At 52.2% G+C, this 25,674-nt stretch overlaps 2 protein-coding genes across 2 annotated transcripts; one reads left to right on the top strand and one right to left on the bottom strand.

The window, feature by feature from the left end:
* Positions 1-988: 988 nt before the first annotated feature.
* LOC149338927 (uncharacterized) lies at positions 989-24,999 on the bottom strand. The gene is made up of 2 exons (XM_089547817.1): positions 24,808-24,999; positions 989-1,494 (listed from the first exon to the last, which is right to left on the bottom strand). The coding sequence occupies exons 1-2, from the start codon at positions 24,997-24,999 to the stop codon at positions 1,204-1,206; spliced, it is 483 nt and encodes a 160-aa protein (XP_089403943.1). The 3' UTR covers positions 989-1,203.
* Positions 13,064-14,397, top strand: LOC149338928 (uncharacterized). The gene has a single exon (XM_089547816.1). It carries the CDS (start codon positions 13,347-13,349, stop codon positions 14,370-14,372), a length of 1,026 nt encoding a protein of 341 aa, XP_089403942.1. The 5' UTR covers positions 13,064-13,346; the 3' UTR covers positions 14,373-14,397.
* Positions 25,000-25,674: the final 675 nt, after the last annotated feature.

Here is a 25,674-nt window from a genome sequence, read left to right as displayed (position 1 = left end):
TACCAATACTGTACTGTGCCCGGCAGTACTTAAGCACTTCAATTCTTCTTTCTCGGGCGCGTGACCACACTGTGAGGAGGAGTTTTCGGACACCTACCACATGGTGTGGGCATGCCCTTCCAATCCTGCCTACCCACCCCACCTCCACCCCACTCGAGAGGACTGGGAAGCTGCCCTGCGCGGCTGCTCCGAACTCCATGCCCAACAGGCATTGGTAGCTAGAGCCTGGGCCGCTGCGGAAGCTACAGGGATCCCGGACTAGGGATCCCTCCTAGTGTTTGTAAGGGGCGGGCCCTTCCGGCTCGCCCCATCGACCTCTCACTGTAAATAGGAATAAAAGTTTTCCTCTTCCTCCTCCTCTTCCACTTCAAATGCCTAAGGCTTTGGTTCTATTCCCAGCCTCGGCAGTTTTTTTAAGTAGTGACGCCGAAACGCGGACACATCTGCCGACACGGCTTCTAACGACAGTACCAGGCATTAAAGGCTTTCGCCTTAAAACTGATAGGTGTAACGTTAAGAGAACGGAAGAGGGCGGAGTGGATGAGTGAACAAACGCGGTTAATGACATCCTAGTCGAAATCAAGAGGAAGAAATGGGCTTCGGCAGGGCATGCAATGCGAAGCCAAGATAACCGTTGGTCCTTGAGGATAACCGAGCGGATTCCAAGAGTCGGCAAGCGTAGGAGGGGGCCGGCAGAAAGTTAGGGGGGCGGATGAGATTAAGAAGATTGCGGGGATTCGGTGGTCGAAACTGGCAAAAGAGACGGTTAATTGCAGAGGCAGGGGAGAGGCCTTTGCCCTTCAGTGGGCGTAGTCAGGCTGACGATGATGATGACTCCGGCTGAGTAGACGAACGCCGTAACCACTGAGCCACCGCAGCGGGTATTAGCCGATGATCGAACAGTATTTTCGGCGACTGATGAAAACACGTTTATTGTACTATTGGTTCCGCCGACATTCAATGCGGTGGCTGTTGAGAGAAATCAACGACGACCTCGAATGTCTAGTCACAACAGCAACATAATTGCTTCAAGGCACTCAGCTGGAGTTCTCCACGTGTAAAAAAATACGCCTGAATTCAAAAGTAAGAAAATATGCATACGAAATTTATGGACATAAAACGACAATCGCCAAAAAAGACGGTAACATGAAAAAAAAAACTCGAACGGTCAAGCGCCATCCCCCAACGAAGAAGGGACTGCGCTCAACTCGTCTCTGGTGCGGACGACACGGCGTCGTCGCCTCCCTGGCCGCTGCTCAAGCCTTCATCTTCGGCTGCGCCAGCGTCTGAGTCTTCGGCGTCGACACTCTTATTATTATCGCCGCCGGTGACGTGGACGAACGGCGGCAACGGCGCGCGGGAGCTGGAGGGCAGGCTCGGCGACGTGTTCTCCTTGTCCTTGCCCAGCGCGTAGAAGGTGACCACCGCGGAGATCGTGATGACCACCAGCGCCACGCCGAAGATGAGGCCCAGGCTGGGGCCGGAGGCGCCCATCTGCAGCAGAAGGAGTCCAGTAGAAAACATAAACTCAACAGACTCCACAACATCTCAGCATCCTCTACTGCCGTTCGGTATTACAGAAACTCCTACCAAGGCACTCGCATCACTGCAGCCGGCACAGTGAGCACGCACCTGTTCTATGGCGCGGTATCGATGCATATTTAGTGGTTGACAGCTGTGCTTTGCAGTAGTTCATAGCGCAGCACACTCACCAGTTAAATACACCGCTGACGTAACAGCACCTTATCTAATCCACATATTTAATGCTTGCCTGTCGTCAGGCTTGTTCTCGTGTGGCATGTAATTCGCAAGAGTTTCCGTTATCTTTTGGTTGGTTCGTTTTATGGGTTTTAACGTCCCAAAGCGACTAAGGCTATGAGAGACGCCGTAGTGGAGGGCTCCGGAAATTTCGACCACCTGGGGTTCTTTAACGTTCACTGAGACAGAGATTATCTATAAAACTACCGTACAATTTGTATTCTTGCCCTCTTTTCGAAAGGATCTTAGTTCCCGTCTTCCATTCCAGTTCTCAATTCCTAATTCTTAGTTCCTATTTCAGTCCATATGCTGTAATAAAATTCTCAGTTACGAATTTTGGCGTGCTTGCATTGGTAACTACAACGCTCGAAACAGAGATGTGTTATGCGAGTAATTGGAAGAGTCCCTTGTTATTAAACATGGCTGAAATGTTTACAAAATTTTAAATTATCCATATAGAGCTTTTATACTATGAAAGGTTGCCCCGGTATTGCAAGTCAGAAATTGATAAACACGGCAATTCATTAGGCAAACTAGCGGGGCTTACAAACAATCCTTTATATTGTGTACAGAACACGGAAAAAACAGACAGTTGATATATTCCGCACAAATTACGGGAAACTAAAGTTAAAGTGCCGCTTATTGACACCTATCCTGAATGAAGTGTCCGACCAGGATAGCACAGATTTCAATGATAAATCGTTCTGATTTATGCAGTAAATTTCTGTAACCTAACAAAAATCAACATTGCAATATAGTTGGCTCTCGGCCTGCTTCGTGTAAAGTGTACAGTTTCAGCGATGATGTTTGTTTTTTCCACCTTCATCCTATTTTTTTCTGAATGTCAAGCATATTTTGTAAACCACATTTTTTATGTCCCATAACCTGAAATTGTCTGTTATTTCCACGAGGTTTTTCTTTCTTTTTGCGAGAGCACTACTATACCGCACCGCCACGCCGGATCACTGCTTCAGGTTTATGGGGGTAAAACATTCGAAAAAAAGGCTCAGACAATGAGGTGCGCCTCAGTGAAGGGCTCCGGAAATCTTCACCAACAGGGGATCATTAATGTGCACTGACACCGCACAGTACACGGGCCTCTAGGATTCCGCCTCCATCAAAATTCGACCGTCGCCTTAAAGTGACTTCCAAATGTAGGCTTTACCATATACGCTGATGATATAACTGTACGGGCCGCAAAGAGTTCCCCTCGGCCAAAAAGAAACCCCCCTACAATCAGCAGCCCGAATCGTCGAGGACTTCGCCTCTCAAAGCGGACTCCACTGCGCCCCGGGGAAATCGGAGGTCATACGAGTACATCGGCATAGATACGTCTTTCCAGGTTGCATCAAATTTATGATCGAGCGTCAAGCCATCAGGGAAGTTAACCTGATCGCATTCTTGGTCTTCGGATACAGAGCAACCTCCGTGTCACCCACACAAGCACTGGTACTTAGACGAATCACATAGGGACTACGCTTTCACACGCTAACAGAGGGCAAGGAACGGCAAGTTGACACCATCATAAAGGGTATATTAAAAGACGGTCCTCAACCTTCGTACAAACACCTCGACGGAGCGTCTGGCCACCCTAGGAATATTAACGCGATAGGGTTAAGGGCCCCCGTGTCGCACAGAAGCCGAAGTCGTCGTCGGCGGCGTTGGCGTTGGCCGTGAGCGAAAGAACCCAGAAGCATTAATAAATACGAGTAAAAGCGAGTGGGAAATTGGTCCAGATGGGGAATCTAACCAAGGCCTCCAAAGTGCGAGACGAGCACGCTAACCACTCCGCCACGCCAGATCGATGGTTTGGAATGAACAAAGGCGCGTAGCGCTACCCGGCCCCTTGTAAGGGTCTGGATTGCGCTGACGAGCGCCTCCTCATCAAAATTCTTACTAACACTGTACTGTGCCCGGCGGTGCTTAAACATTTCAATACATCCTTTGATGGCGCGTGCCAGTTCTGTGGGGAGGTGGCTGACACCTTCCACATGGTTTGGGCGTGTCAGTCAAACCCATCTATCCCCCCCAACCCCAACCCCACCAGAGAGGACTGGGAGGCGGCCCTGCTCGGCTGTCAAGACCTAAAAAGCCGGCTTTGGTTCAACGGACGCGGGCGGCGTTGCTTGCCAATGGGGCACCGGAATAGGGGCTCCACCCAGTATTGTAAGGGGAAAGGGCCAATAGGGTCCTACCCCAATCACCTTTCTGTAAAAAACTTAATTTCCCATAAATGTTTTTCACCACCACCACCACCTAGCTAATACGGCGCCTTCGTTCACTCCCATCTTCCTCCCTTCCTTTACAGCGAGGTTCAGGTGTCCACGTTGATATGCGAGACAGATACATTTCCTTTCCTCAAAAACCAATTTCCCATCGAGCAATTCGTGGGCGATGGCGTTCTGTGGACTCTGTGGCAGCGTTTCAAGACGCTGTCGCGTTCCACTCTTAGAGGCGAAGCTTAAAGGGTCAGTCTACTGAATTTTATCGACCATATTTTCTTTGCGGCAACCGATAGCTCTTTACTCAAATTACCATTTAGCCAGCTGTGGTGCCAAGGAGTGCGGTAGAACATTTTAAAATAGAATTTATTAATGTGGGAACACATCTGTATGAGATGGTAGTCTCATCTGGCAACCATCTGAATTTCCGCCGCGCGGCGACAAACATGGCGGCGCCCGTCGAAGCCGGACCTCTCGCTTCGGACTGAATTCTCGTTGTTGCTGCCTTTTTCAGTGCGTTCACTGGCCATAAATGGGACGCCTGTCTTTCGCTTCGTCTCATCTCGCCTATAAGGAAGCATATAAGAGATAAATTTGCTTTATTTTAATAACTAGAGTGACGATTCTGCCGCTCCTAGGCTTAAATGGGGAGTCGGTTTGTTTACAGCAATGGTTCCCGTCCTGACGACCAGATGGCGCCACTATAGGCTGAGTTTATTTTTGCGTCTCTGCTAGCATACGCTGAACTAAAAGTGGGAATGTGCCTGCGTTTTGCGTACGTGTAACTATAAATATTCATGTGATTTACAGAAAAAGCGAGCGGTACGCCTTCTACAGTTTACTAGAACAAAACGTGCGTTTCTGTGACATTGGGTCATACAAATGGTACGTAGTATATTCACTTATGCTTCTACAAAAAAAAGACTACCACTTTCTTGAACAAAATGAACGTTTGGGGTCGCCACCATGCATTTTTACTCGACTTTTAACGCCGAAATAAAATATAAATTCCTGCCTAAACCGAGCGCAGATCCCTTGTTATTGATGTTATAGGGGGCCAACTACCAGAATATGCCATTTTTTATACACTCATCTCGGTGAGTAGACTGACCCTTTGACACCTTAACCACACATCAGTGACACAAGCAGCAACACTGCGCTTAAGGCTTTTGATTCACCGCACTTTAGGTCAACAAAGTGCCCCCTTAATTTTTTAAACTGTGTTTAAGTGAAAGGGAGTATTTCCTTTAAGTTGTATGAAAACGTTTTTTAAATGTTCCAATAAAAGATTCATGTGAAGCTCGACAGCTCGCAGCGGGCATCCCTAAGGCATAGCTACCGAGGTCGGTAACCACTAGGATATGGCGGTTTGCACGACGGGAGGGATGTCTTCCTGAGCACTGGACAATGTCAGCTGCTCCTACCACAAAATTTTAAACTGTGTTTAAGTGAAAGAGACTATTTTCTTTACTTAAATGGTATGAAAACCTTTTTAGATGTTCCACTAGAAGACTTACGGAATGTTTAAAAAGCAGCGCCAGCTTTCTTTCTCGACGCGCAAGAACTTATTAACAAGCAAAAAAATTTCAGCACTCATGGGCTATACCAGCGGAACTCTTTGCGCATTAATTGACAGCAAGCAGGTACGTTCCCGGAAAAGCCGGGTCTGTACGCCGTTTGTTAACAGTCTGGTCCTGTACTCTTGGAGGGCCTCATGCACTAGGAAGCCTGTATAATTGGCGAAACCTTTCATCCCTCATGCTGTCGTTACCATGTTAGCAAAGAGAGAGAGAGAGAGAGAGAGAGAAAAATCCCTGCCTCTCCCGTAACCGAGAGTAGAGTAAGCATGAAATGCAGGGCGATGCAGAAGCATACGTGGACACGAGACGCAAGCCTGACAAGAATGTATACTTGTCCACTGACCCCGGGGAGCCAGTTATGCGCACTTCCTTTCCTTAAAATTATCGCAGAGCGTAAAACGTTGTCAACGCCAACGCCAATGAACACAATGAACGCCGAGGGCCTATGTCTTCAGCGCCGCGTTTCTGCAACACCACCTAGACGAACTTAGGTGGTGTTGGTTTCTGGCACAAAGTTGTCAATGCCTGCAGCCCACGTCTCTTTCTCATCACCCCACGTACCTATAACAACACCACCTAGACTATAACAACACCACTTAGACGAAGTTTAGGTGGTGTGCGATTCAGGCGTTCACTGACCCAGGGAGCAAGGTATGTGCAGTTCCTCTCCTCAAATGGCCGCCGCGGTGGCTCAGTGGTTATGGTGCTCGGCTGCTGTCCCGAAAGACGCGGGTTCTCTTTCTGTAAGCGGCCTTCTCTCAAAGCCCCTAAGAGATCACGTATGACAACGAAGTGTATTGTGGCATGTATGTGCTTTTTGCATGCGTTATTAGAAATTGGAAATTATAATTCCGTGCGTTATAAAATGCACAGCGCGACTGATATCTTCATAAACATTGAGAAGACACTGGCAGCAGTATTTTTTGTGACTCGTTTGGAGAGCAACCGGCGCTTGTATGCCGGTCCCGTAGGAGGGCTTAGAGAGTCTCGTTAAATCTCGTTAATTCTCGTACGGTGCCCGGATGTTCTCGTTTCAGAGCCCGGATGTTGGCTCGGTCTCGGCGTGACGTCACCACACTGCCGACAACGGGAGCTAAAAGCATTTCATGCTTAAAATGGCTGAGGCTTAACTTGGTTAACCCTGGTCAGATGCGAAGCATATTGATGGGTAGGCTTGGTAATACATGGCTTTCCTTGGTTGAATACTTGGTCATTGTAATACAACCACTAGAAGCCTTCGTCGTGGGGGAAGACAACGGCATGGCCAACGTTACTAGAACCAACTGTTGGTTCTAGTAACGTTGGGCATGGCTACAGCGGAACGCCGACTAACCCCGAGACGCGTGTTGGGTTAGCGCCTGGATTGCCACGGAAGCCGCGTCCGCCTGCCCGGTGGAGCGAGCGTTTCACCTACACTGAGTGTGAACGCGCGTTCGGAATGCGTGGGAATGCCGCTCGAGGACTTTCCGGCGTGTCGAAACTACACAAAAGGAAGGGTAGGCAAAACGACACTCAGGATCCTCAGCGAGGGGACACCCTCGGGGAGGAGAGAGAAACATAACATAATTTGGATACCAGGCCACGCGAGGGTCTGGGGCAACGAAAGGGCGGACGAACTAGCTCGAGGGCTTACTATCAGAGCTGGGGGGTCACAAGCCCCGGAGGAGCTCTGGACTAGCCTAGGGGCTGGGTACGCTGAAGCACTAAGTTTATACAGGGGGCTAAGATACAAATACCCCCCACAACACAAAGGGCTAAGCAAGGAAGAAGCCGCAAAATGGCGGAAGCTACAGACAGGCTCCTTCCCCAACTTATATATACTAAGCAAGATGTTCCCGACACAATACCGCGCCACATGCCCTTGGTGCGAAGCGAGGCCAACAAAATACCACATAACATGGGAATGCGACAGAAACATATCGTTCCACAAACACGACACACCAAGTGTGGAGCAATGGGAGAGCCGGCTCACCAGCTGCGAGCTAGAGGCCCAAAGGGCACTCATAGCACACGCAAGCGAGGTGGCCAGACTCAGTGGAGCCCTGGACTAGGGGACCACCCAAGGCTAAGGAGGCAACCTCAAGACTTGAAGAGAAGACTTGAAGAAGACCTCCACCGCAGGCTAAATCTTAGAAATCAATAAAGTTTCTACTCACTCACTCACTCCGGCGTCTGTGCGATGGCATCGTTCTCCCTCTCCCAGCGCGTGACGGCGATCTATCGTGACGTCATTTTGTCACGTGGTGTGCACGGCGTGTAACCGTCACGAAGGGCTTGGGTTACCTATTGTAATATTCTTCGCATAAAAACTTTATAGTAAAAGGGATTCGGGGCATGCCTTACGATCCCCGCACGACGCCACTGCACTCAAGTGTGTATGTTCCTAAGGTAAATAACACTGGCAGCCCGGCCGGTGGCGATGGTCAGCACGGCCGGGTACTCCGAGCGCAGCAGGGGCTCCCAGTCCTCCCATGTCTTGAGGTTCTCTAGGTCCCGCGGGGGAGGGTCCGCCGGCAGAGTGAAAGGATGTGGACGGAAGAGGCGAAGGGTTCTGGGCATAGAGCGCATGCCGGATTGGGGAAGGAGGGATGATACTGTGCTAGGGTAAGGGGTGAGGGGAGAGAGTGTCTGTAGTCTGCGCCAGAGTGTTGGGCGAGGCCGCGTTTGAGCGCGGAGCGATCGGACGCGTGGTGCATCGGCTCCGTCGATTTCTCGGCTGGAACCGCGGCAACCTGATGTAACGCCTATCAAATCTGTGCGACTGCAACCGTGAAGTCCGCAGGATTCTGGAGAACCCGATCACACCGAGGTACGCCGAATTTTCGGCCATTTCGAGCAACCCTCCGCATCACCACGTAGCGGTCGAGCCAAGCCTAACGGCTCCGGCTCCTCCGCCGCTGGCTGAGGAGACGCCTGCCGGCGAACCTCTCAACATGGCTCTGCCTGAACAACGCGGTTACGACCCCACGACTCTGTTGTGGTCATCTGTCCCTGTAAGCCAGCCAGAGGACGGCCCATCCACCATTTCGGCGCAGCAAGCTGCCCTTTTCCAAGTCGTTGAGAGCCGGCGCCGCCGCCGGCAGAACGCACGAGGAGCGGCAATGTCCAAGACTCCTCTCAATTCAACAACGGGAGACGCTCGCGCTCCGTCTTCTACACCTCCACAGAAGACTTCTTCACCAGTCTCGAAGTGGACTCCCAAGCCAACGGTCAGGATGAACCCTGACGACTACGTGGTCGTGCTGCGGCCACGCAGTACGGTCTCCCTCAAGACGGCCTTCCAGCAAGGTGAGCTCGGCACTGCCATTTCGCAACTCATCGGTAGGCAGCACATGAACACCATCGCCATTTCACCAAATTGGGAACAAAATATCATCGTCTGTGGCACGCAGAACCCAGAGGTGGTTAAAAAGCTGCTCACGGACCTTCAACTCAACACCAGCAGAGGATCGCTCGCATTTCACGGCCACCTCAAGCTCACCGGTTATGGGTGTCGCGGTGTGATATCTGTTCACAACTTAGAAACCAGTGAGTCACTAAAACATAATGTGCAGTGGCGCGGTGGTGAACTAGTTCATGCGCGCAAGCTCGGACAATCAAATGTAGCTGTGCTGACTTTCGAGGGACACACCGTTCCGCGTTACGTCCACTATAACGCAGAACTGACTCCCGTCAAGGAGTACAAAAAAAAACAGTGCCAGCGTGCTACCGTTGCGGCACACTGGGGCACCGGGTGGACAACTGTCCCACCCCGGTCAAGGAAAGATGCGGCATTTGTGGCCAAAACGTGGGGCTTGGTACTGAGGGGATGGCCCCCCACGTCTGCAATCCTATGTGCTTAATCTGAGGGGCCCGCACCTCACCAGCTCCCGCGAATGCACCGCCAAATTCATTAAGTTGCCGCAGCCAGAGCCCAGGACGCCATCCAAGGGAGCCAATGCCGGCGCTACACGGGGAGGGTGGCAGCAAAACAACCAGAAGACGCCACGGCGTGGCGTGATGCCTCCCCCTGGCAAGACAGCAACGGTAACGCCACCACCCGGAGCAGCGGAGTTCCCAGCTCTCAGCGCTTCATCTGGCGGCGCCGCCTGCGACCAACGCAAGGTAGACAGCTGGGCGAGGGTCGCCTCCTCTCCTTCCCCTCCTCCCTCCTCCCCCACCAGCACCGCCGAGACGCAGGAACTCAAGCGCGAGCTCGCTGTCTTGCGAGCTCAAAACGAAAAACTAGCCAGCGAGCTTAACTCGCTCAAATCCCAATTCCATACTCCGCCCGCGTCGAGCGACGAGGCAGAAAACATAACAGACAGGCAGATCCCTCCTCCTGTGGAGAGTCGCGCCGCGGCCATGGAGACCCGGGTGACCGCAATTGAAACACAATTGGCTGACCTCCCCAAAATTATCCATGATACCATCGCGCGTCAGGTGGAGAGTGTCATCGCACAGGTGACAAGTCGTAACGCACATTATCCAAAAATGGATAAAAAACAATCCGCGCGTCCTTAAACGCGTAGGACCCATCAGGGACGCTAACCGCCCCTCAAAAATCAATAGAGCTATTCCCGATGAGTTTGACTTTTCGGAAGACTCCTGCACGTCTGCGCCGGGCACTAGCGGACTGGGGAGTCTTAACAACGTGACCCCACCCTCCGCCTCCGACCATGGCCCCCAACCCTAAGTCGCGAGCAAGAACAACTCAGCCGCTTACACTAACGCAGTGGAACTGCCGGGGTCTCAAGAACCACAAGAAGCGGACTCATCTCTGCCTCTTTCTTGAGAACCTTGAGTTCCTCGTCGCCGTGGTTGCCCTTCAGGAACCCGGCGCCGGTACCAAACTCACAAACTACACTACATTTCAACACAACCCGCAGACATGTATACTTGTTCACAAGCGATACACTGCGCAGGAGGTCACACTTCCCACAACACCGTCTTTCCCATACACGATGGTTTCAGTGCTGCCCCTAAAGCGGTCTGACCTACCTCTACACATTCTAAATATTTACTGCCCACCGAAACTGAAGAACGTCACGTTCAATGCAATTTTCACTCAAGCTATGCAGGTGACGGGTAGGGATCCCCTCCTAATCGTCGGCGATTTCAACGCCCCGAGCAGGCTATGGGAATAACCCCGGGAGGATAGGCGTGGGAGGAAGCTTGCGGAACTTCTTTCCACACTTGGACTCACCCTGCACACTGACCCCGCCAACCCAACACGTGTCGGCAATTCCATTCAACGAGATACTTGCCCGGACCTCACATTTACACGCAACATACGCCATGCCGACTGGCTGAATACAGAGGACACTCTGGGTAGTGATCACTGTATTATCAACACAACCATTTACTTGCGTCCCCTGAAACGCCCACTAAAACAAGCTCGTATCCCTGACTGGACGACTTTCCGCACCTCTCTACCTATCGTAGACCCCCTCCAGTCGGGATACGACGCCTGGTCCAGATCGCTCACGTCTACACTCACACAACACGAAAAGCAGATACAGCTCACAGAAACACAAACAGACGTGGACAACCACCTTCTCCACCTTTGGGAGGCCCGTCGCAGCCTCACGAAGCGATGGAAGAAACAGAAACATAACAGACGCCTAAAGAACTGCATCCTCGAACTCACACAACAGGCAGCGGAATATGCTACTCAGCGGCCGACACTAACTGGGTGGACCGGTGCAACGCGGCTGCTCGCCAGATGTCTGGCCGCAACACATGGCGCCTGTTCCGCGCTCTCATCGATCCAGTACAAACACGCACGGAAACCCAACGCCAATTACATAGGGCCTTGCACAACCTTACAGTAACGACAAAACAGATAGCGCACACGCTCAGGGATCGATACCTGTGCTCCACTAAGGACCCCCGGCAGGCGGCGTACTCGTATGCAGGCGAAGAGAACACGGAGCTGGACAAGCCTTTCCAACTCCACGACCTCCGGGCAGCCTTAATCAAAATGAAGCGGGGCACTGCACCCGGGCGCGACAAGGTTACGGTCAAACTCTTGGCCAACCTTCACGACGCAGCCTACGTCGCGCTCCTCAAATACATCAATAGCATTTGGGACGGAGAGACTCCTCTCCCTCTCGATTGGAAATCGGCTCTCGTGACCTTTATTCCGAAGGCCGGAAAACCTATTGATGTGGAGAACCTTCGTCCTATCTCCCTCACGTCTTGTGTCGGCAAGCTGATGGAGACGATGGTGCGCGACAGACTCTCCGATTTTCTCGAAACACAGCACACTTTTGCGGACACCATGTTCGGTTTTCGCCCTCACAAGTCAGCACAGGATATACTTCTGCAGCTTCACCCCGACATCTTAGATCCTGTCCAATGTCCCCACAACGAGAAGGTGGTCCTGGCCTTGGATCTTAAAGGCGCATTCGACAACGTCAAACGCGAAGTAATCCTGGACCACCTCAGTAACACCAACTGTGGCCACAAAACATTCTACTACATAAAACAATTTCTTACAGACCGTCAAGCCTACATACGCATACAAGATGCGGAACACGGGCCATATACCATCGGCTCGAGGGGAACACCTCAAGGCGCTGTCCTGTCTCCCCTCCTCTTCAATTTGGCAATGCTTCATCTTCCCTCCAAATTGTCTTCTTTGCCCGGGATACATCACGCTCTTTATGCGGATGACATTACAATCTGGGCCACGCAAGGTAACCTGGGGCCACATGGAATCCTGCCTGCAAGCAGCGGCGACCCTAGTCGACGACTACGCGGCCTACTGCGGACTCCAGTGCGCCCCATCTAAATCAGAATTTGTGCACATACGTCCCTCCCCTCGGGACACAACTCCGCTTTGCATCAGTCTCCCCTCGGGACCGATCCGGGAGTCCAAGGAGACCCGCGTCCTTGGTCTCTTCATACACGATGAACGCAGGGTCGACACTACCCTAGCCAAACATCGCACAGTGGGAGACCAGGTGGGCCGCATGGTCCGCCGGGTCTCCAACAAGCGGGGCGGATTACGAAGCAAGGATGCACTGCGGCCTGCCCATGCTTTCGTGACGATTAGAATCCTCTACTCAACCCCCTACTTGCACCTGCGCAAACATGATGATGACCAACTGGAGGTCATCCACCGGAAAGTCATCAAGCGGGCTCTCGACCTCCCGGTCACCACGTCCAACCAGCGACTGCTGGCCTTGGGCGTGGTAAACACATTCCGGGAGCTTCGACAAGCCCACTTACTCAACCAATACACGCGTCTTGCACAGACCACGTCCGGTCGCCGCCTCTTGGACCGGCTACACATCAAACATAACTACCACATTGAGGAAAGGTAGAGAGTGCCAGAACCCTGGAGACGCGCCCTCCGGGTCCGACCCCTTCCCCGCAACATGTCCAGAGAAGACCATAGCGGTCGTCGCCAGGCGCGCGCGGAAGCGTTGGCGCGATACTATGGTAACCAACAACCGGCCCAGTGCACGGCCGCAGTCGTACACAACACAAACAGTTAACGGGCTCACTTTCAAAGCCTACAGCGCAACACACGCGGTGGTGGCGGTGAAAAACATTTATAGTGTGTAGTGTAGCAGCCGCGCTCGCTCACTGTGGGGAGCTGTGTGAGTGAAAGACGACGACGATTCAGAGGCGTGAAGCTCGCTCGCAGCCCGAACGTTTACCTGGACATTTGCTGGACGTTGGAAGTCGACCAAGGTACTGCTGAGCCACAACCCCCTCTTACATTTGGTGGAGGCTGCTGTACGTTCCCCCTCACATCCTGGAGCTCCGTAGCCGCACCTTACCTTCGCCGTCCGTTATGCCCGAAGTCACCAGCCAGACAACCCCCATCCCTTCGCCTACCATCTTCTGTTCTGGCGGGCTCCGGCAGCGCGATCCCAACGTCTTCACCGGTGCCGACGACCAGGATGTCGACGACTGGTTGTCGTCCTACGAGCGCGTCAGCGCCCACAACAAGTGGGACGATGCCACCAAACTTCGTAACGTCCTGTTCTATCTCACCGACGTAGCCAATTTGTGGTTCAGAAATCATGAGGCCGACTTGCCGACCTGGTCGTCCTTCAAGACCAGTTTCTCGGAGGTATTTGGCCGCCCGGCTGTGCGCAAATTGCGCGCCGAGCAACGGCTCCGCTCCCGCGCTCAGTCCACCACCGAAACCTTCACAAGTTATATAGAAGACGTCCTCGACCTGTGCAAGCGCGTCAACCCATCCATGCCGGAGTCCGACAAAATTAATAACATCATGAAGGGTATCTCCGACGACGCGTTCCAGATGTTGCTGGCAAGGAATCCACAAACAGTGGTGGATGTCATACAGCTATGCCAGAGCTATGACGTCCTCAGGAAGCAGAGAACTTCTACTCGTCGTTCCGGCGTGCACGACGCGTCACTTCCTGCGCCGGCTGTCTGCAGTTTAGATTCTGACCCGGCCTCGCTGCTTCCCGAGATCAAGGCCTTTATACGGGAAGAGGTGGCCCGCCAACTGTCCCTCCTACCTGTGTCTGGCGACTCTGCGCCATCCCTTGATCCCACATTTCGACGCGTCATCCAAGAGCAGGTCGCCGACGCTTTGCCCTCCAGCCCTCGGCTCCCACCTGTGTCTGCCCCTCTCACATATGCCGAGGTTGCCGCCCGACCACGACGCCACGACGCCTATGTTTCCCATCCACCTGTCGCGCCGCTGCCACCTCCGCCGGCCCCTATTCGTCGTCGTCTGCCACCACGCCGCGTCGTCATGAACCCATGGCGCACGCACGACAACCGCCCCATATGTTATGCCTGTGGCTTGCCGGGCCACGTCGCACGGCTCTTACAAGTGCAATGAATTTTTAGACAGGTGATTGGCGTAGGCCCTACTGGCCCTTTCCCCTAACAATACTAGGTGGAGGCCCTATTCCGGGGCCCCATTGGCAAGCAACGCCGCCCGCATCCGGTGATCCAAGGCCTTTTGGGTCTTTAGGTCCTGACAGCCGAGCAGGGCCGCCTCCCAGTCCTCACTGGTGCGGTTGGGGTTGGGGGGGATAGATGGGTTGGATTGACACGCCCAAACCATGTGGAAGGCGTCAGCCACCTCCCCACAGAACTGGCACGTGCCATCAAAGGAAGCGTTGAAATGTTTAAGTACCGCCGGGCACAGTACAGTGTTAGTAAGAATTTTGATGAGGAGGCGCTCGTCAGCGCGATCCAGTCCCTTACAAGGGGCCGGGTAGCGCCGGTGCTCCTCCTTGTAGTAATCGGTGATGTGTTTGAATGTAAGGGCCAGATTGTCTGATTGGGAGTAGGCTTCCAAGGACAGGGAGATAGCCCGGGGAGAGAGTGCGCGGGCGGCCTGATCGGCCTGTTCGTTTCTCTGTAGGCCCTGGTGACCGGGGGCACAAATCAGGTTGCGTGGAGTTGGATCTTCGCATCGGCAGCTATATTCCAATATGCGCCAGGCAAGCGGGGGAGCCCAGCCCAACTCATAGTTCCGACAGGCCCCTCGCGAGTCGGTGATGATGTGTTTCGACTTGGGAGTAGTGAGAGCCAGAGCAATGGCAATCTCCTCTGCACAGACCACGTCCGGTCACCGCCTCTTGGACCGGCTACACATCAAACATGACTACCATATTGAGGAAAGAGAGAGAGTGCCAGAACCCTGGAGACGCGCCCTCCGGGTCCGACCCCTTCCCCGCAACATGTCCAGAGAAGACCGTAGCGGTCGTCGCCAGGCGCGCGCGGAAGCGTTGGCGCGATACTCTGGTAATCAACGACATGTGTATTATGTGGACGTTGCCGGCCCACATCACGGGGCTTCGCGTCGAGTGCGGGGGCAGTTGGAGTACAAATGCGCTCATCAAGAGGACGGCAAAACTCACGCAGATGAGCGAGCGAACGCTTTACAAGTGGACAACGGAGACGTTGAACGCGGGCCGAGTGTTGTCACCGAAGAAGCGTGCTGGCGGAAGAGGCCGCGAGCGGACGAAGCTGGACGATTTTGACCTGAGCGTGTTGCGAAGGGTGGTACACACCTTTTTCCAGAGAGTGTCCACCGAGAGGACAGAGAATTACTTTGCCATTTAATTTCCTCAAAGAGCGTTGTGCTCAAAGGGCAAGGCATCGCGCCGAACGGGCGGTGGCGTTCCTCCCTTCCGTTACGGTGTGGTTCAGGTGTCTACCGAGATGACGAGAATTACTGCACCTTTAAATGTTCTTGAAGCGCTTCGCGTCGAGTGCGGGGGCAGTTGGAGTACAAATGCGCGCATCAAGAGGACGGCAAAACTCACGCAGGTGAGCGAGCGAACGCTTTACAAGTGGACAACGGAGACGTTGAACGCGGGCCGATGTTGTTGACCAGGGACCCGCCATTGTTGTCAACCTGGAGGACGACGCAACCAGCAGTGCTGAATTCAGTTGTTATGAGGACGAGATGATCGAGCCCGTTTAACGTGCGTTGCCTCTCGCGCAGCACATGGGCTTGTTTTGCATTTCGCCACCATAGACACTCGGCTGCCTCGGCACGCTGGAGTAAATAAATTTATATGCACATGACACGATTACTGAAATTTACTGCGACGCGACAACAGAGGAACTGATGAGAACAGGTTGCGACAAAAAAAAAAAGTGGGGCTAGTCCCTTTGGAACGGCCGTCCGCCTGTCCAAAAACAAACAAAAAAAGAATAAAAAGACATCAAGCGCCACCTGCTAGAGGTAGAAAGAAGCCACCTGGACATCAGGTGGATCGAGCCACAGGCGCGTAGGAACACACTAATGTAGTGCGCGCCATCCTGATTGGACGAGAGAGCTGTACCTTTCGTAGTGCTGCAAACATCTTGTGAGACGGAGAGGCTTTCGCCTCACCGCACTTTAGGTCAACAAAGTGCACCCCTGAATTTTAAGGCGAAAACCTTTAATGCCTCATGCTGTCGTTAGCAATCCTTGTCGGCAGCCGTGTCCGCGTCCGTGTCGGCAGCCGTGTCGACAAGTGTGTCCGCGTTTTGAAGGGTGTCCACCGAGACATGTGAGACAGTTACTGCGTAATTTCCTTTCATACAATTTTCAGTTTCTTCATTACGGCCCCTCTTCTTTCACTGCCACTTCCTTCCTTCCTGTACGGTGCGGTTAAGGTGTCCACCGAGATGACTGAGAATTACAGCGCCATCTCCTTTCCTCAAAAAGCGTTGCGTTCAAAGGGCAAGGCATCGCGCCGAACGGAGGGTGGCGTTCCGTGGACTCCCTGGCAGCGCTACAACACGCTGTCGCGTTCCATTCGTAAAGGATGAAGCTTAGGCGCCATTAATTAGCAGTAAATTAGTGCTGAGTGATTAATCAGTAATTTGTCATTACTTCGTCATCAGTTATGTGTGGCGCGATCCAGTGGTAACGTCACCAGTGTTACATAGGCAAAGTGGTGCGGAAAACGCTTTCACCTCAACGCACTCTAGACAGACAAAGTGCACCTTCGTTTTTTTCTTTATAATCTATATGAGAAAAAAAATGGCAGTGGCTTAGCTCAGGTAGGACAGGTTATACTTAGTAAGCTTGCGGTTAAAATTGATTACACCTTGCCGCTCAGCTTAATTTCTCTCCTGCTACGTCCAATGTTTAGTTTTGGTTGTTTCCCCCCATTGCGTCTAATTGCGGCTACATTAAAGACGGGCATTTGTTATGCAGCAAAGTGTGGCGCATTTATTTTATTTCCAGTTCTTCGTCTTATAGTTGTAGCCTGGCTTCTTTAAGGCCCGCAATGCAGGCAGTATACTTCAGATGCCATTTCTGCGCTTGTCTAGCTCCCGACTACTTTGTGAGAGACAGAGAAAAAAATCTTTACTACAAGAGGAATTCGGGACACGCCCCAGGGTCTCCGCACAAGCCCACTGCACTCAAGCGTTTATGTTCCTAAGGTCCATAACACTGGCAGCCCGGCTGGTGCCGATGGTCTGCTCGGCCGGGTCCTCCGAGCGCAGCAAGGTTTCCCAGTCCTCCCAGGTCTCGAGGTTCTCTAGGTCCCGCGGTGGAGGGTCCGCCGGGCAGAAGGAAAGGATGTGGAGGGAAGAGGCGAAATGTTCTGGACATATGGCGCATGCCGGAGTGGGGAAGGAGGGTTGATAGTGAGCTAGGTTAAGGGGTGAGGAGAGAGTGCGTGTCTGTAGTCTGCGCCAGAGTGTTGCGTGTTTATTTTCTAGGGAGGCGGAGACGGTTCCCGTAGATTGGAAACACGCCGAAGTAATAATGATACCTAAGCCTGGTAAAAAGCTACAAATTGGAAACCTCAGGCCCATATCCCTCACGTCGTGCCTTGGCAAGCTTTACGAACGGGTTGTAACTTTAAGACTGCAAAATTACATGGAAGACGACGACTGTGTACCACATACCATGTTCGGCTTCAGAGCGAAGCTCTCGACGCAGGACGTTCTCCTCCAAATACAAGAAGATGTCCTGCGAAACGTACCTCGGACGGGAGAAAATGTCATAATGGCCCTGGACATCAAGGGGGCATTCGATAACGTCCGCCACGAAGCGATCCTTACGGGCCTAGACAACCTGGATTGCGGACGCAGAATCCACGGCTTCATCAAAGCCTTCCTGTCCGATAGAACTGCCACCATCGGCATAGGAGACCTTCGATCTGACAAAATTCGCACTCCAAATAAGGGAACACCCCAAGGGTCAGTTATCTCACCCCTACTCTTCAACATAGCTATGATAGGCCTAGCTCGTAAACTAGAGAACATCGAAGGCATCAGGCATGCAATGTATGCTGACGATATAACAGTCTGGACAAACACGGGCTGTCTCGGAGAGAAGGAAGAAAGGCTACAGCAAGCGGCCTCTTGTGTAGAGCAATACCTCGCAGAAAGAGGACTCGCAGGCTCCACCGAGAAATCGGAACTGCTGAGAGTCTGGAGAGGCAAGCAAAACCGGTCCGTCCCAACCAACGAGGACCTAAAACTCAACGTCTATCTAGAAGGGACGCCCATACCCGAAAAGACAACAATAAGAATTTTGGGCATGTGCGTTCAATCCAACCAGCGCAGTACTCACACTTTTACCCTACTGAAAGCAACAACGCTACAGGTCGCACGCATGATCACCCGCATCACCAACAGGCGACATGGCATGCTTGAAGAGGACACACTAAAACTAGTCAGAAGCCTAGTAGTTAGTCGAATCACGTACAGCCTACCCTACCAGTGCCTCAACAAAAATTAAATACAACAAGCGGATGCCCTGCAACGCAAAGCGTATAAGACAGCGCTCCGACTACCACGCAACACGTCTAGAGAAAACCTCATGGCCCTGGGATTACATAACACCTTTGAGGAGCTACGAGAGGCGCAGCTTGAGTCGCAAAAACTCAGGCTGTTGCAAACAACGACAGGAAGAGCGCTCCTGCAGAGGCTCGGATACCGCGAGCAGATGCGAGAAATGTCGAGGACGGCAACGATCCCCGACGAGCTTCGCAAGACCCTCAAGGTAGCGCCAATACCAAAAAAACATGGATCCCAACCTCCATCGAGGCAGAAGAGAAGCGAGGGCCGAATTCATCGAGAAAACATACGCTCCTCAAGCCACGACCGTGTATACAGACGCGTCTTGGAGAGGAGGAGATACCAAAATCGGTGTAGCGGCGGTGGTCGATTCGTCTTTACGCGAAATGACCAGCGCGTCTCTCCGAGGCTGCACAGCTGCAGAGTCCGAGGAAGTAGCCGTTGCTCTAGCGGTGGCGGAGGGCTATAGAACCGAGCGGTCACTAACAATACTCACGGACTCTCAAACAGCCTGAAAATTACATGAATGGCAGGATAGGTCGTCACGCGCTCCGTATACTCATCGCAGCGAGCGACAGAATTAAAAAGCAGGAAGAACAAAACGACAAGATCCGACACAAAATTGTGTGGGTTACGGGGGCACACGGGTGTGGCAGGGAACCGAGAGGCCGACAGGATAGCTCGAGGATACATTACTTTCCGAGCATCCGACGAGACCGCGGAACTCGCGCCAGCACCCAGGGAATACTCGGCCATACTTCAAAACTATAGAGGCAGAAGAATGCGATATCCCCCACCGCACAAATCTCTCAGCAGAGAGGAAGCTGTCACTTGGAGACAATTACAAACAGGCTCTTTCCCAAACCTACATATACTAAACAAAATGCACCCTACGATATACACGAACAAATGTCCCTGGTGCGACGAAAAACCTACTCTATACCACATCACATGGGCCTGCCAAAACATAGACGTGGTCCCCAAAATACAAAACCCGAGTGCGGAGCAGTGGGAGACTCTGCTGTCCAGCGACCGCTTTGAAGACCAACAAGGTCTGGTACAGCGAGCTCAACGGGCGGCAGTGGCCAGCGGAGCCCTGGACTGAGGGCAACCGACCACTGATTAGAGGCGAACGACTTCGACAGAGAAGGCTCCTGGGGGTAGAACCAAGACGTCTCTGAAGATGCCCCCAAACCGCACGAAAAACCGTTAGTGTAAATAAAGTTTTCCCTTCCTAGGGAGGGGTGGAACGGGGGGGTAGAGCTGGCGTGAGGCTCTGTATGCCTGCGTCACATCGCTGAACTAGTGCATTTGCTCCTTCTTGAATTCTTTATCCGAGGCCACCTGAGCCCGGTTTAAAGAACCTCGGGCTAAAGGGTTGGCGGCCTCGTTCCCGGGATTCCCGGAGTGTGCAGGCACCCCTGTCACCTCCACTTGGCGGATTAGTGGTGCATCGGGCGAATCCAATATGCCAAAAGCAGGGACATGGACTCGGCCTCGAGCAAAGTTTAATCGCCGTTTTAGAGTAAGTTAAAATTTACCGGTCTTCCGTGCGGGTGAAAGCAAGGGCAACGCCGGCTTCCACTGCAGCCTTTGGGGAGGTGTCTGGGGGAAGAGTTAGTGAGGAGGGTGAATGAAGAGGAGTCCACCACAGCTGCTGTCACTTCACCCATGCAGGCTGCGTCCACCCATACGGCCTCCCGGCTCGGAGCCGTACGCTCGATGGAGTGCCTTCGCATGGGCTCAGCGGCGCTGCTCATGGTGGGACGGCTGCATATACCTCGGGAGCGGCTTGATGAGGAGCTCCCGGAGAAGGGGTCGTGGGATGGCGAGGAGAGTTGCGTCGTTGGCCTGTATTCTACTTCCGAGGGAGTCCAGGATATACCGGTCTGTGGACACTTGTGTGAGCCCGATGTATTGCGCCCGTCGGTGGGCCTCCGGTGGGCCTCTACCAGTTCCCCGATCGTGTTGTGGATTCCCAGGCTTAGTAATCTCTCTGTGGGTGTGTTGAAGGGAAGATGAAGTACTACCTTGAATTCCTTGCGGATCAAGGCATCCAAAGCGTTTATGTCGTGTTTGGATAGTTGTAGGTATGGGGTAGTGTACAGCACACGGCTGAAGACAAAGGCATGAATGAGGTGACATAGGTAGGTCTCCTTCACGCCTCTATGATGTCCCGAAATCCTGCGGATGAGGTGCGATATCGCGCCTACAACTTGCTTGAGTTTTTTGAGGATGGTGGTGTTTTTACCATCGTTCTGGATGTGCAGGCCCAACACACGGAGGCTGTCAACCTCAGGTACAGGGTCACCATTCAGTTTAATGGCAATGAGGGAGCGGCGGTTCCTAGGGCGGGTGAAGAGCAGTTCGGACTTCTCCGGGGAGCAAGACAGTCCGATGGTCCGCGCGTAATTCTTGGTGAGGGTGGCTGCTTCCTGTAAGGTGCTCTCTGTGCCGCCGTCACTGCCGCGGGTGGTCCACAGGGTGATATCGTCAGCATAAATAGAGTGCTTCAGGTGGAAAATAGTTGCCAATATTCGGGCGGGGGGGGGGGGGGGGGATGAGGGTGATGTTAAAAAGGAAGGAGGAAAGGAAGGAGTCTCGAGGGGTGCCAATACTCCGAAGCGCGTAGGAGGGGGATGACGGAGGGCCGAAATGTATCGCAGCCGTGCGGCCAGTGAGGAATGCTTGAATGTAGGCGTACGTGCGCACACTCACATTCAATGGGGATAGGGCAGTCATCATCGCCTGATGTTCAATGCGATCAAAAGCTTTGGAGAGATCCAAAGCTAAGATTGCCTTGGTGTGACCTGGAAGAAGCTGGTCGAAAATGTCGTGTGAGAGTTGCAGCAAGGCATCCTGTGCGGATAGATGGGGGCGAAATTCTACCATGCTATGCGGGTAAAAATTGTCGTCCGCCATGTGACTTGTGAGTCTCGCTAACAGAACATGCTCGAGGAGCTTCCCGAGGCATGAGGTTAGCGAAATCGGGCGAAGGTTTTAGAGTGTAAGCGGTGTAAGATGGAAGAAAGAGTGTCATCAGACGGCGCCCACTAAAATTTCCTCTTCGCAATGTACACCACGGTCCTCACAAATAGCGCGCGACGGCAGCGCCTACCGCTTGTCTCGTTCGGGCGCAGTGGGGGCCGTACGCGGATGCAGGAATCAGGCAGTGAGCGGCGAACAACGCAGCGCACATCCAAGGCGCGTTCACCAGGAAGCTTGCGGTTTTCTGTTCGTTCGTTCGGCGCGGAAGCTATGCTGGCGTTCGTGGCATCGGGTTTGTCGAGAACGATGTGACGACGAACTAGGACTACAAATTGAGTTTAATTGAGAGGTGACAAAGAAAAGTAACGAGAAGAGGAAAAGGGAAGAAAAGGCGCTATCGCGTCTATACTCTTAAGGCGAAGCTTAAGCGTCTTCCTAATTTTTCAACACCTTTACGTAATTAAAATATTTTTTTGGTAAATTGGTTTTTGAGGAAAGGAAATGGTGCAGTATCTGTCTCACATATCTCGGTGGACACCTGAACCTCCGGAATAATTTAGAACACCCGGGGATCTTTTAACGTGCTCTGACATCGCACAGCACACCGGCGCCTATTGCGTTCCGCCTCCGTCGAAACGCGGCCGCCGCGGTCGTGTTCGAACCCGGGCAAGGGCGTCCGCAGAACTTTTTCCAGCGGGGTGCAACCGATGGCCGGGTATGAAGGAGGCGGTAGGTTAGCACCAAAAAGGAACCATTAAGGCGGAAGCCTTTAATCCCTCATCGTTGTAAGCAGGAGTTGTCGACAAAACTGTCACGCTTTTCAATTGGTCGAAATGGTCCTGACGTCACAGTGCGCGAATTTCAAACAGGGCCAATTGTACTTTGTTAGTAAGCATGCAACCAATTAAAGGCACGGTATAGTAATACTCCAAGTAAGTGGGACTGAGGTTAGTTAATCAGTTAATTAACCAATTAGCCTAATTAACTTTTCTAGTCAGACCAGATAAATAAGACCGAGTAGAAAATCGGTCGAGTTGGGGTATCGAACCTCGGTCTCCGGAGTACGAGACGAGCATACGACCCACTCCGCCATGCCAGCTCGATGGTTTGGAATGAACGCGTCTAGTGAATGCGGTGTTCAGGTGTCCACCGAGATATGCGAGGCAGATACATTTCATTTCCTCAAAAACCAATTTACGGACGAGCAAGGCGTAGAACCGAACGGGCGGTTGCATTCTGTGGACTCCCTGGCAGCGTTGCAAGACGCAGTCGCGTTCTACATTCACAGGCGAAGCTTAACATCTTAACCTTACACATGACTCAAGCAGCAACACCGCGTTTAAGGCTTTCGCCTCACCGCAATTTAGGTCAACAAAGTGCCCCTTGAATTTCTGTGGTCTAAACCGCGCACATGAAACAAAAATTAGAAGCAGCAAATTAGTGCTAGGCTGGGAGAACAAACATTAGAATTTATTAATGAACAAATAATTTAACTCAATAAGCAAAATTGGACAACTTAATATCACCTAAGCGTGCTAATCAAGCTGTGTAGTAGTTTTAGTGCATAAATGATTTCCGTATTTCCAGAACTTGCGATTGTCATGCGATCTGCAGACAACAACAGCTTAAATTAAAAGGGGCTGTCACTCGCAACTATTTTATAATGACCTGTGCACAACGGGCTTCAGCTCCCTCCTTTTCGCAACGCATATTGAGACCTCTCACGGCGATATATGGAAACCGTTGAAGGTAAAGTACGAAGAAGAACAGGCGACGTGTATTGCAGTACATTTCTTCCTTATCTTTAAGTCTTCTACATCATTTTCGTTGCCAAGTTCGCCCGGAGTCCACTTAGGCAATCTTCTCTTGCACCATCATACTCGGCGCACTCTCCTCTCTTTGTGTCTGCTGTGGCGCCTCACTGATAGCGAGCCTGGCTCCGGAAAATAGATTAAAATTTAGAGCCACGATTTTCGGTCTACATCAGCCAGCGAGCAAAGAGCAATCTTCCCCGGGCTTCATGAGTGCAAGTGGAGCACCAAAATAGAGGAACTGTTTCCACAGCCGGCCCGCAGCACGCTGCCAGCTGTCTCGTTTTTAAAGCTGCGTTGCTTTTGCGCCTGGCAGAGTGCGCACTCTTACAAAAATTTCTTTACACAGTTTATAGACTGTTCTTTGAAATTTGTCAATAAAGTTTATAAAATTTCCATAAAAATCCTATAGACTAGTTTGTAGGCAACACAAATCTTATAGAAAGTTTGTAGACAATCTATAGATTTACGCCACACATTTAGCGGCCTTTTACCTATAGACGCTCTTCAGACTTGGATATACGAAGGGCGCAATATATAACAAGGCAATAAAGCCTCTAAAAAAGTCGGCGATACACTTATGACTGCTTGCTTGAGAGAACGCGCCCACCGCCCGCTGGCTTTGTGAACGCAGTCGCCGCGCACTGCGGTGTGAAGTAACCCGATGCCACGCAGCTGGCAATTCTACCTCTGCATGGCTCTGCGTAGCCGCCGCCGGGACGCCGCCGCACCCCTTCTGATCTGCGCTCTAACTCTGAAGGCAGTCGCCGCCGTATCACGGCCCGCGCTGTGCCTTAAGGGTATCACGCGGTAGCTAACAGGTTAATGCCCTTATATGCAAGATTGGACTTTGTCTACCTAACATTCGTGGATCCCCGGGAGTCTACATACCACTCCTGGCGCAGCGGTCCAGCGTTTAAGCGGGGCACCACTGTCCTCGGATGGCAGGTTTTGCCATCGGACGTGGAATTTTTGCGATCCAGGTTGTCGCGTGCAACTTTGCGCGACCAATCATTAATTTAACCACCACCTACCAGGTTGCGCAAGGATGCCATCTCTTATGGGTACCATTGAGTGTTAACGCACCCACACACACACAGACGGGTTTTCATGAATGAGGCAACTAAGGCTTATGCCTTAACTCTACAAGTCTCGAGACCATTTTGATAAGGTGTGCACAGCTGAAGCGCAGACAAGCACGCGTCGGCTCACCTGCTGCATCTGCGCGGCCTTCGGTCTCATGATGTCCTCCACCTCGTCCTCGTCGTCCTCGTAGTCCTGCGCCCGAGGCACAAAGGCCGGCACCACGGGCGCAGCGCCGGTGGGCACGACCGCCGCCGCCGCCGCCATTGAAGGAGCCATGGAGGGCCTCCTCGCCGCGGCCACGGGGTCTGGAGCGGCCATCGTCTCTGCCGGTCGGGGTTCGCAGGGTCCGGGGCCGCTGGGGTGCAGGACAAGGGGCCGAGCGCTGCTTGGGCGACGTCTGCTCGGCTGGAACGAGCTGCGCGAGCAATCTCACGGATCTTCGTCGTCCTTGTTCCGATGTATAATTTTTTATCTTGTATACGCTACAGAATACAGCTAGTAGATTAATATTAAGATTACTTCTCCTCAACTTTGTCTGATTTCAGAGGTCATCAACTTTTCAAGCTGATCTGAATTCGATTAACACTGGTGCTCAACTTGGTTATTGACTCTTAATGTCTCAAAAACGAAACTAGTCTTTCAATCACATGTCATACCGTATCCCGACAGCTGACACTCTCCTTAATAGCCCGGTTTAACTTTCTCCTACATACAAATATCTCGGACATCATCTTCAGTCTAAATTAACATAGAATTATAGCATTAACGTAATTTTGGCTGCTCCTAACCAATCTTTTGGTCTTTTAGATGGTAACCTTTAACAACCTTCTTCGCATTTCAGAAAACTAGCATGTATTACCTTAATGCGGCCTAAAATCGAGTACGCATCAGAGATTTAGGATCCCGATCAAGCATACATTATTCAAGATTTAGAAGCATTGCAACATCGTGTTGTCAGGTGCATCTCATAGGATTATTCCCGTCAGCGTCACC

Source organism: Amblyomma mixtum, chromosome 6 (assembly GCF_055824585.1).
Source record: "Amblyomma mixtum isolate Tamu chromosome 6, ASM5582458v1, whole genome shotgun sequence".
In the NCBI taxonomy this organism is placed as follows: Eukaryota; Metazoa; Arthropoda; class Arachnida; order Ixodida; family Ixodidae; genus Amblyomma; species Amblyomma mixtum.
The sequence above is the reverse complement of the archived record's forward strand: the minus strand, read 5'-3'. Positions and strand labels throughout refer to the sequence as shown.

Bases quoted from the DNA above. Each gene is read 5' to 3' on its own strand.
- LOC149338928 (XM_089547816.1), top strand. From the start codon at position 13,347: ATGCCCGAAGTCACCAGCCAGACAACCCCCATCCCTTCGCCTACCATC.
- LOC149338927 (XM_089547817.1), bottom strand. From the start codon at position 24,999: ATGGCCGCTCCAGACCCCGTGGCCGCGGCGAGGAGGCCCTCCATGGCT. The intron at 1,495-24,807 runs GTGAGCCGACGC...CTTCTGCTGCAG, and splicing joins AGGCCGCGCAGATGCAGCAG to ATGGGCGCCTCCGGCCCCAG.